The following is a 10,823-nucleotide window of genomic DNA, read 5'->3' on the forward strand; positions in this document are numbered from 1 at the left end:
ATTAGTCAGTTATTTTCATCATGAGTTTTATTAATTACATCCACTGAACAAATGTCCAATCCAGTAAGTTTGACTTACATAACACTATTATGGTTTCCATGGTTTGTGTCTGGCCATGAGCCATTTAAATATCCTATGCATTATTGCAGCAGTATCACAGTGCACTGTACAGGCCCATCCTTGCAGATGAGGTGGTGGTGGTGGTGGGTAGATGTGGAGAAATAGAAGGAACGAAATACAACTGCTTTGATCCAATTGTTCCCCAAAACCCTCGCCCTAGGCACTTGGTGTACTGTAGCTGTGAAATGAAAAAAAGCATTGTTGCTTATACTAGCCTACAACAAAAGCTTAAGCTTTGTTTCTGCTCTGACTCAAAGTCAAAATAATTTGTGTGATGTATCTTTAAGCCTGTGCAAAGATTTTAAAGTGCCCATGGGGTAGGGTTTAGAGATTGATTTGGTATTTTATACTCCGGGTCAGTGTTTACAGTTTGTCCAGGTAGTTGTCGAGGGCAGGAATGCCCTCTTTCAGACCCTTGCGTTTCCTAATTTCAGCGACAACCTGGAAGGGTCTAGAGGCGGGGTCATGGGGGTCTCCCTGGAGAATCTGCCAGTGGTCAAACACACACTGAGGAAAGGCCTGGCCTCCAGTGTTACTGCGCAGATCAGCTGTGAACCCTGCAGGGAATAAAGAATAGGAAATTCATGCCCAGCTCTCCAGTGGCCCTGAGACTAATGCTAATCTATGAAAGTGCGTAATTAACTTGGAATGGAATTAGTGAACATTTTTAACCTTTGAGCATGAAGTAGTTCTGTACCCTCTGTAAAAATAAATTTCAGCCATCCTTATAAAAATGTGTATAACTGAGCTGTGGAAGAACATTTCCAATGTCTATGAATTAAAAACCCTGATAGAGCTTCATATACACATGCTTCCAGCTGAATCTTTAGACCTTTCTAGTAATTTCTCCTTCACCCAGTGCTTTCAAATCATCAAGTCTACCCAGTAGTGATCCTCTAAATTTACTCAACTGGACCAAATGAATTAAAAAAGCAACTTATTCTAAAACTAAAAACGTGGCACTGAAAAGCATTACATTTAGGTCAAGCTATCGGATATGTAGAGGACTGCTAGAATATTTATCACAGCAACTCACCAAAGGACTCGTTGACAGGGAGGTAGGCTTTCACCACAAACATGGGAGTGCCCATCACTTGGGATTCCTCAAACACGTGACCTCGTTTCCTGTTCAACACCCCATAAATGCCACCGACCACCTGCTCGGGGCACTGCACAGATGAAAGGCACAAAACTGATGATGAATGAAGTGGCATGGAGATAATAAAAAATCCCAAGATGGCACAGTCATAAAAGACTACCGGTAATTAGAAAACTTGAAGTCATGTTTTCTTCTATTGTGAACTTAAGTTTCTTAAAGGTTGCACTTGACTTTAAGGTCTTGTTATGAGGATTTATTTTGGAAGAAAGATGCCCCCACACGAATGTGCGCACACACACACACCTGTATCTCCACCAAGTACACAGGCTCCATGAGTCGGGGCTGAGCAGTGAGCTGGCAGGCGTACAGGACCCTACGAGCTGTGGGAATAATCTGTCCTCCGCCACGGTGGATGGCGTCTGCATGTAGAGTCACGTCATGAATGTCAAAGCGAATTGCGCGCATGTTCTCCTCACACAGAGCCCCCTGCAGGACGAAGACAGACACTGAAGGCTGATTCTCAGGATTATATAGCACAAGTACATACTAAATACATATATATAACATCACAAACACAGATCAAATAACTTAAACAATGATTAGACCGAACTACCAATTTATAATACACTTGTGGTCAAAGTTAACAGTTGCCCACCTCTTTAGTTGCCCACTGGAAACCGGCCACCACGCTGTCCTTGATCTCGTTGAGGTACTGAACACCTTTTGTCATGTCTATCAGCAGGTTGGCTCCAGTCCCGTCTGGGCCAAAGCACCAGATCTTCCTGGCTTCTGTCACCTCCCACTCGTACTTGTCGGCGAGATAGCGTGCACGAGCCTTCAGCTCCTGTCGAGCGGTGACCTCCCCCTTTTCGATGTCTTCAGCCAGACCGTCGGGGAAGGGGCGACACTTCATGAAGAGACGATTGTGCTTGTTGGGGGACTTTGACAGACACATCTGGTCTGATTCTTCCATCACTGTCTCTCTGTAAGACACGACTGGGTCTGATTTCTGGAAAAAGACGAAGGATGAGACAGTAGAGTAAAGGAAAAATTAAGAATTCCATTTCTTTTCAACACCATACCCTTTGGAAGATTTTTTTTGGCGGCAAACACTGAACAAACAAGTGCACTCATTTGTCTTAAATCATCATTCCTAATTTCTTTATAATTTAGCTCTGCACAAGAAACTTGTCCTGCACCTAGCCAGCATCTCATAGAAAAATCACCTTCAGTGGAATGCAGGCGTGGTCCTCCTCCAGGTCCTTCAGGCAGATCTCCAGGTGCAGCTCTCCTGCTCCAGCGATGATGTGCTCCCCGGACTCCTCGATGATGCACTGCACCATGGGGTCAGACTTGGCCAGACGCTTCAGCCCTTCCACCAGCTTGGGCAGGTCAGCAGGGTTCTTGGCCTCCACGGCAACTCTGACCACAGGGCTCACACTGAACTTCATCACTCTCATGTTGTGGGCCTGTGGACAGAGCCGTCAAGCTAAAAGGCTTGTTCTTTTTGTGTTGTTGTAACAGAAAGTAATGTGCCAACATAAAGCATTAACTTGGTATGAATAACTTGCATCCGCAGTTTTTGAATGACAAAAAAAAGCAATACACTACTTGTTCATAGGTGGTAATGGTCCCTGTCTTAACCAGGAACTGGTCTACTCCAACAAGACCCACAATGTTGCCACATGGGACATCTTCAATAGGCTCCACATACCGACCCATCATCAGAATGGTTCTGGTAGGAGATAGAAGGACATGGTTAAAATGTATGTATGTAGAGCTTGTGTTCTTTGTTCTCTCTCATCTCAGGCCTCTGTGTGGTGGTTTCTACATAAACATGCTCACCTCTGGATGGGTTTAATGTAAAGATCCTCCTTCTTTCCTGGGGTGAAGTTTGGCCCCATGATGCGAACCTTCAGTCCAGTGGACACACAGCCAGAAAACACACGGCCGAAGGCGTAGAAACGACCCTTGTCGCTGGTTGGGACCATCTTGGAAATGTACATCATCAGAGGTGCCTTGGGATCACAGTTCTTAATACCTGAGGAGACAGCAGAGTCAGTAAGTAATGCAGCAGTTAACCAGTAAATATAGTATAGCCAAAATAAAGCTTATAAATTAGGTAATTATTTTAGGAAAACACATCAGGTGTGGTGCTGTGAACATGTTACACTGACCCATGGCAGCCTCGTCATCTCCCGGCCCCTCATAAAGCAGCTCACAGCGATATTTCTGTGCAGTGACGGGTGAGGGCAGGTGGATGGTGATCATCTGGAGCAAAGCCTCTCCAGCAGGAAGCCAACGGCGCATCACAGCCTTCAGCAGAGGCTTCCCCTCTTTCTCCTTGTCCTCCGAGTCTAATTTGACATCCAGCTTCTCAATTAGTTTGGCTGTCTCGTCCTTCTTGAAATTCATGATGGCATCAAACACCTTGAAGGACAGTGAGAGAGGGCAAAAAGTACTCAGACTCAAATTTTTCTTATGAAAATTAAACAAGAATGGTGAAAACTGGGTGCAGACTGTGTGTCAGCCTATTCATCGGTGTGTATCATCCCGGTTGTATGTATGGTATTGTATTTTTAGGTCAGAAATATTCAACTCTTACATGCAGGTGCTTTAAATACGTTTTTAACAAACTTTTTTTTCCCTCAATTCACCTTAAAGATGGGGTCCAGAACAAGCTGGCAGAAGGTGCGGGGAAGCTTCTGGCCATCAGGACCGACGGCAGTCTTACTGAACTTGCCAGCACTTGGGTCAAAATATCTGTGTACAGAAGTTATTGCATAACATCACAGAACTCAAATGACATGCTGTGTTAATTGTGCAATCTGTGCAAGAAAACTTTTAAAGAGCAGCATAACACCAGCTGAAAATCTTTGGTTGTTACTCGCTACTCTTTAATATAAGGTATTTTTTTAGATATTTCTGCCTGACTATGACATCATGTTTACCTGTCTCCCCACAGTTTCTTCATCATGTCCTCCACTTTCTTACACCTCTCTGCTGCTCCCAGCTGAGCATGTCCTTTTGTAAACTTAGCCACATACATCTCAGCAAACTGCTTCAAGGTGAAAGCCCAGCCATGGAGGCCAGAGCCAAACCCAACTGTACCGATAACAGGGTCAATCTGGGGGGAGGAAAAAAAGTTCAGCTTTTTCTGAAATCAGCTGTGCTAAATATATAGAAACATTTGCCAGCCATTTTAGCCCATCTGTGCATCTAGAGGGGTCTCTGAGCCTCTATCTCACCATGATGTTCCCCATGGGTCCCCCCTCATCCTCTCCATAGGTGGAGATAATGACGTTGACATTCTCCACGATACGCTGAAAGGTCTGAAAGAGCTCATCTGTCTCCAGTTGGAGCTCAAGTAGGGCGCGGTCCATCTTGTTCATCATCAGAACCGGCTTGATGCGCTCAGCGATGGCCTGCCGCAGTACAGTCTCAGTCTGCACACACACACCTGTCAGAGAAGACAGGTAAGTCTGGGTGGAAAGAGAGAGTATGTATGTGTGTGTGTACCTAGGATGAGGAAGCAAGGATGTCAGCCATTACCTGAGACACAGTCCACAACCACCAGGGCTCCATCTGTTACCCTGAGGGCAGCTGTGACCTCTGAGGAGAAGTCAACATGACCCGGAGAGTCAATCAGGTTGATGAGGAAGCCGTTACCATCTTTACTCTGTTTGATAAACGCCAGGTCGTTTTCCCCAAGCTCATAGTACATAGAGATGGCCCTGAATAACAGAGAGGTGAAAGGAAAAGGCTGGGGACATTTTCACTGTTTGCTTACCGCTAACACCTCATCATTAAAATAAATGTAAAAGTAAAGGATGGGTAAAGAGTCAGCACAGTACTGGATTCCAATAAGCCAAATACTCCTCTAACTTAAATGAGGCAGACATGGTGGGCACCAACATTCCCGCTCAAAAGCAAGACTCGACTTATAAATCGACTGCTTATTTAGTCATGAATAATTTCTGCAACAGAAAAATCTTTAATATCTTGCCCAAATAACACAGAGCTGTGTCTAAATGTGGTGTTCTCTTCACCACACACGTTGATTTGATGGTGATGCAGCGCTCCTGCTCATCCTTGCGGGTGTCTGTGAAGCGGGTCTCTCCGGCACGGGACGAAGCAATGATCCCCGCTTTGGACACGAGCGAGTCAGTCAGAGTGGACTTCCCATGATCCACGTGGGCAATCACAGACATGTTCCTGATGTTGGACTTCTTGTCCATGATGGCCCGGATCTGATCCACCGTGAAGTTCACCTGGTGGTGAGATCGAGGTGCAGTGTGGGTTTTCATTCATTGCACTCATTTAACACCCAGCAGAGGTTTATTTTGTTTATCACATGTGTCCATTTGTTAATGTCCCAGATTTCATTCCAAGTCAAGTTATAAAAAGAAAGACATGTTGGAAACTGAATCCATCAGCCTGGCTAGGAGACAGGAATGCGGGCACTGCATGAAGACTTTACCTTCTGGTTTCAAACCAAGCAACAGATCAGGAATGACTGAGTCACCACTCATGCTGCAGCTGAATGGACTGAGCTGTGCCATTTCACTATCACAAGGGAGCACAGTGTCTTAATTTTATACATTACATTCCCCTTAAACTTCTCAGCATCATGGGGAAATGCATGTGAGACTGTATCTGTTACAGACTAATAACAATCAATCAATTTTAATGTGTACAACCACTTAATTTAAAAAATATTTCAGGCACTGCAATCCTTTGAGATCACAACTAAGATACGAGTGAGGCCTACTATTCAGTTAGAGCCATTAATAAAACAGGCCTTTCTAGATGATGAAGACTTATGATGTTTGTAACACAGCGTGGTAGGGAAGTACAGTCATTTTTTCACTGGAGATCTTTGTGGGTCTCAGTATTATGAATTTACTTGTTACTCTGTTATTTTTTTAAAAAAGGATTTAGCACCATTAACAGTAACTAACATGTTAAACACATTCAGCCACCATAATAATTCTAAAATATATATTGGGACCAGACATTCACAAAGACAGTCAAATCTTGTATTTAAAAAGCCCCATACATTATAAGCCATTACGGATTCACCATTCACAGCATTAAACTGAAATGCAGCTCTGTGCGTCGGTGACGGCTCAACTCATATGTAATAATACATGCCGTCGCCTGTTAGTGGGGTTATGACGTAATCTCGTCCGAATCCAAATTTCACTTAACGACAGGATTCACCACATTAGTGTCATTAGTGTCGGGCTTTCTATGGCACAGTATGTCAGCACGGTCTCTGCAGCCATGCGACAGGAGCAGCTTGATATTAACGGCTTTGCTGTGAACGTCACGGTGAGGCAGAGCGGGCCGTGCGGGCCACAGCCCTGCAGCTTCATCAACCGGCTGCTGCGTATGTCGGCGAAGAGCACACACTGAACCTTTATATGATCACAAAACGCCACCAAACATCGACATCCGTCTCATACACACACCTGTCATCGCGGCTTGTTGCACCGAAACCTTCATAACTGCAGCTACGCAGAGGTTAAAAGCGCCTGACAGCCCGCTTTACTCCTATTTAAAAAACAGATTAAATGTAAGACACTAATGTCAGCATAAGACGCGCATCCACTCACCATTTTGTCTGCGGGGTCGTCGGTCTCTGCGTGTGAGGGTTTATTGCTGTGAACACTGCCTTTGCGGACAGGCAGTCCCGGCCGTGACAGGAGAGACGCTGCTGCTGCTGCTGCTGCTGTTGGTGCTGCCGTGTAGCGGTGCAGGACAGGGGCTGCAACAGCAGGGGGCGCTGCTTGTCCAGCGCCCTGGTGTCATATCAAATTTCTGTGCTTGTGCGTTTGCTGGTCGTTAAGTGGTGTGCGCAGCCTGTGCTTGAGTATGTTGGAAATTCGGTTGTCTGCTGTATGTAAAGCTGTGATAAAACTTCTTAGCTGGGCAAAGTGGGATCAGAAACAACATAATGTATGTCACTTTCTCGTGGGTTCAGCTCTTTAGAGACAAAAGCTGGTATTCACAGGGCTCCTGATGTGTGAGACTCCATCTCTGGCAATATGTCACCCTAATCCTTCATATGCTCATCTATTATTAATAAAAATCACATTCTGAATATCAGATGAACGCTATTTTGTAAGGAAAAGGTTAAGTCATTAACATTTTGTCTCTAAACTGAGTGCAATAAAACATCACATTTTGCTTGTGATTTTAATTTGTTTTTAAATAGACTGAATTGACTGACTGGCTGAATTTTCTGACTTTAGCGTCAACATGCAGTCATACAGTGTGACCAGGGCTTTAACTCTTTACTACTCTTTTTTAACTGCAAATACTTCTATACTTTAATGACATTATATTCGGAATACACAGACAGCTTTATAGCTTCCATTCTTCTGGAAAAGCTTTCCACATGAACTTGGAGTGTGGAAATGTGGGAATATTTGCCCATCCATGCAGCTTCCATTTGTGAGGTCAGGCACTGATATCGGACCAAAAGGCCTGGCTCACAATCTCTGTTCCAGTTCATCCCAAAGGTGTTTGATGGGGTTGAGGTCAGGACTCTGTGTGGACCATGTCTTTATGGACTTTGGACTTTGATTTGTGCACTGGGGCTCAGTCATGCTGGAATAGAAAAGGACCTTCCCCAAACTGTTGCCATAAAGTTAGAAGCATAGCATTGTCCAAAATATTAAAGCCCAACCCCTGAAAAACAGCCCATCCCAATACTTTTGTCCATATAGTGTACATGTAGGTGATATGGAGCAGTGGTCTGAAGGTAACCTCTCCTACCTCGTTGTTCTTCTTCTGCTTCTTCCTTCCAAAGCTCTCCCTCTGTCTCCCCTTCTCTCTGCGCCGGTGAAGGTCAACCTCCAGCTAAGTTTGTTCTTCATGTTGAATTTAAATGCAATTTTTGTTATTGGATTGGACTAAACTGGGTTAAATTTATGCAAACTGAATTTATGAGAATTGCTTTGAATTTTTTGAACAGAATTTACAGGGCAGAGAAGCATCTGGCATACCCTGCTGGAGGAGACAAAAATTAATTAATGGATAGATTGAATTTATTTAATTTGAATGCTTTGAATTGAATTCATTCGAAATGCATGAACTGAAATGGTTGACATGGACCTGAATATTTTATCTTATTTATATTAACATGGATTGCATTAAAGGACCATGCTCTGGTGAGAATCATGTCGTCAGTGCTGCAAAGCAGTATCATTACAATACTTTAACATTACTTTTGTTGATATAATGAAGAAGGAACAGGAGGAGATGACTGATGTTTAATACAGGTTTCATGGTCTATAGTGGCATATACCTTCATAAAACTGCAAAGTTGAAACGAGGTGTCATTATCTATTTATATGTTTTGTAGATTCAGGAAGAACCTGCTGAGATCAGCAACTCAGCACTGATTTTCATCACTGAGGACAAGACAAAGTGAAATGATGCCCGTAGTCGTATCTTGGTGTTCAAACAAATTCACTTACACTCATAAATTCTACATAAATATAGAAAATGTGTCACTTCAAAATTTAACATAGTGGAAGGATGATTAACTGTTAAAATGCAGACAGTTTTAATGTTATTTGGTTGCATTTGCTACTTTTCCTTGCTTTATATTGCTGCATGTCTTATGAGAAAGATGTTGAATGTGTGTGGTGAAGCATAAGCTGTACCCTTTCAGGATGACGTAGCAGTTTTCCACCAGCAGAGGGCAAAGCAGGACAAAGCAGGTGCTGAAATGAGAATGAAATGATGGGGAAGTAAAAAGGTGTTGTATCTGTGCTTTTGTCAGTGTGTTCATATGACCATGCATACATGTATGCAGTGGGTAATGAGATGTTTCCTATTACCCCAATGGATTCAATTTAACAAGCTCATAGGAGAAATACACTCATGTATTAAAAATGGACTTTTCTAGTTTGTAACATAACAGACACACAATGGGCCCTCGTGAGGGCAGATGGGTACCTGACTAATTGACGTATGTTCCACTACAATAAATTGTGTAATGGTAGAACACTTTTTACATCAATGGACAAGACTTCATGACTTCCTATTTCTCATGGGAGAAATTTAGAAAAAGCATGTCAGTTATTTTCATTATTTTCCATGAAATTGTCCTGGTGAATTTACAAGGAGGATAAAACCACAGAGCTAACTAATGTATACTGGAGGGGGATGTCCAAAAAGCAGCAAAATGTATTTTTCATGATGTGGCAACCCTAAATATGCAATTAATACCTTTTTTAAACGGTGAAAAAACCCATTTACTACAATCTTCTGTAAAGTATGTCTTATTAGAAAGTGATACTGTCCTTTTTTGTCTCCACACGCCAACTAAAATTAAATTTAGACAGAAAAAAAAGGCTATAAAAAGTTTATTAATGTGGACAACCTCTAGGAACACAAGGAAGGCATGATATTAAAATTTCTGGTGAGAGCCAGAATGATTCCTTCATTCGACAGACACTGATATTCTTCGTTTCACTGCAGCATAACTGTGCACTGTGTCATGTTTCCGCCAGTGGAATCAACCTAATAAAACATTGATGCTTGGTGCAAATGCAGTCTCTTTTTAGGGCTGTAGTCACTCAAGGAGATGAACACTGATCACCTCATGTCAAAAATGGTTCTTGTTGTATGGCATGACATTTTTCTTGATTTTATTTTTATAGGCCACAGCTGGTGTCTCCTTGAAGCTCCCCCTCCTAGGATTTTGACTGTTGAGTGAAAACAAGCTTTTGTAAACACCCAAAGAGGAGAAATCTGCTCCCGTCATTCATCACAGAAAGGTTTTAGAAATGCATAGAATTTGCTTCCAACTTTAACAGAAAAAAACTAGTTAATATCATATATCACACTGCTATACATTGGGCATGATTTAAATAATGGTTGCTATACTGGTGACGTACTTGTAACCAATACAGATGATATATCTTGTACTTGCCCTTTTATGAACCCTACAGAAACAGACCTGAATTTGGATTTACAGGTCAAGCTCTTAAAAGAAAAGTGAGAAGTGACCGTAAAACTAAGTGACTGAAAATATTCCCAGTTGTATCTTCTACACAAGTCCCTGAACCAAACTTACGGGGTTACGGACAAACTTTCGGACAGGGAGGTTGTATTTCTTGTTCATGCTGTTAAAGAATGACAGGAAATAAATACAAGTGCAACACATTGTGTTACTCCTCTTAATCTTCACTTCTTGCAGCTGAATTAAGGGGTTTACTATCTAAACAGTGTTTCAAATCTCAGCAACCAACTTCACTCCTCCCAGCACGCAATTGCTATTATTTCTTCTATTTTTGACACACTGGTAATTTCCCACAAGCTGCACGTATTGAATCATTTTGTGCTCATCACTGTTATCACTGAGCTCCAGATAAGAGCCGTCCAACATGCATGTCACGACTGGCGGAGTGATAACGCAGTATGCTTAGAGCACACTCCCTGCTTCTTATCTTGCCTATGGATATCGTATATCTGGGTTCACCTCAGTAGCTCTAACCTCTCTTTACCCACCAGGTCTCTTTTCACAGTTCAACCTAGTATTTTTAACAAGTGTCTTTTCAATTTCATACCTTCTTGGCAAGAAAAT

At 42.6% G+C, this 10,823-nt stretch overlaps 1 protein-coding gene across 1 annotated transcript; it reads right to left on the minus strand.

Annotated features, from left to right (window-relative positions):
* Positions 1 to 9: 9 nt before the first annotated feature.
* On the minus strand, positions 10 to 7,019 carry LOC124069551 (elongation factor 2). Its single transcript, XM_046408791.1, has 14 exons — positions 6,838 to 7,019; positions 5,276 to 5,490; positions 4,772 to 4,953; positions 4,468 to 4,679; positions 4,171 to 4,346; positions 3,877 to 3,982; positions 3,397 to 3,649; positions 3,065 to 3,260; positions 2,831 to 2,954; positions 2,446 to 2,688; positions 1,875 to 2,228; positions 1,523 to 1,705; positions 1,157 to 1,289; positions 10 to 677 (listed from the first exon to the last, which is right to left on the minus strand). Exons 1-14 carry the CDS (start codon positions 6,838 to 6,840, stop codon positions 484 to 486), a joined length of 2,574 nt encoding a protein of 857 aa, XP_046264747.1. The 5' UTR covers positions 6,841 to 7,019; the 3' UTR covers positions 10 to 483.
* Between the last annotated feature and the right edge of the window lie 3,804 nt (positions 7,020 to 10,823).

The sequence above is a fragment of the Scatophagus argus genome, chromosome 13 (assembly GCF_020382885.2).
Source record: "Scatophagus argus isolate fScaArg1 chromosome 13, fScaArg1.pri, whole genome shotgun sequence".
NCBI classification, from domain to species: Eukaryota; Metazoa; Chordata; class Actinopteri; family Scatophagidae; genus Scatophagus; species Scatophagus argus.

Bases quoted from the DNA above. Each gene is read 5' to 3' on its own strand.
- LOC124069551 (XM_046408791.1), bottom strand. The intron at 2,955-3,064 runs GTGAGCATGTTT...ATCTCCTACCAG, and splicing joins TACATTAAACCCATCCAGAG to AACCATTCTGATGATGGGTC. The intron at 1,290-1,522 runs GTGTGTGTGTGT...TCATCTGTGCAG, and splicing joins TGTACTTGGTGGAGATACAG to TGCCCCGAGCAGGTGGTCGG.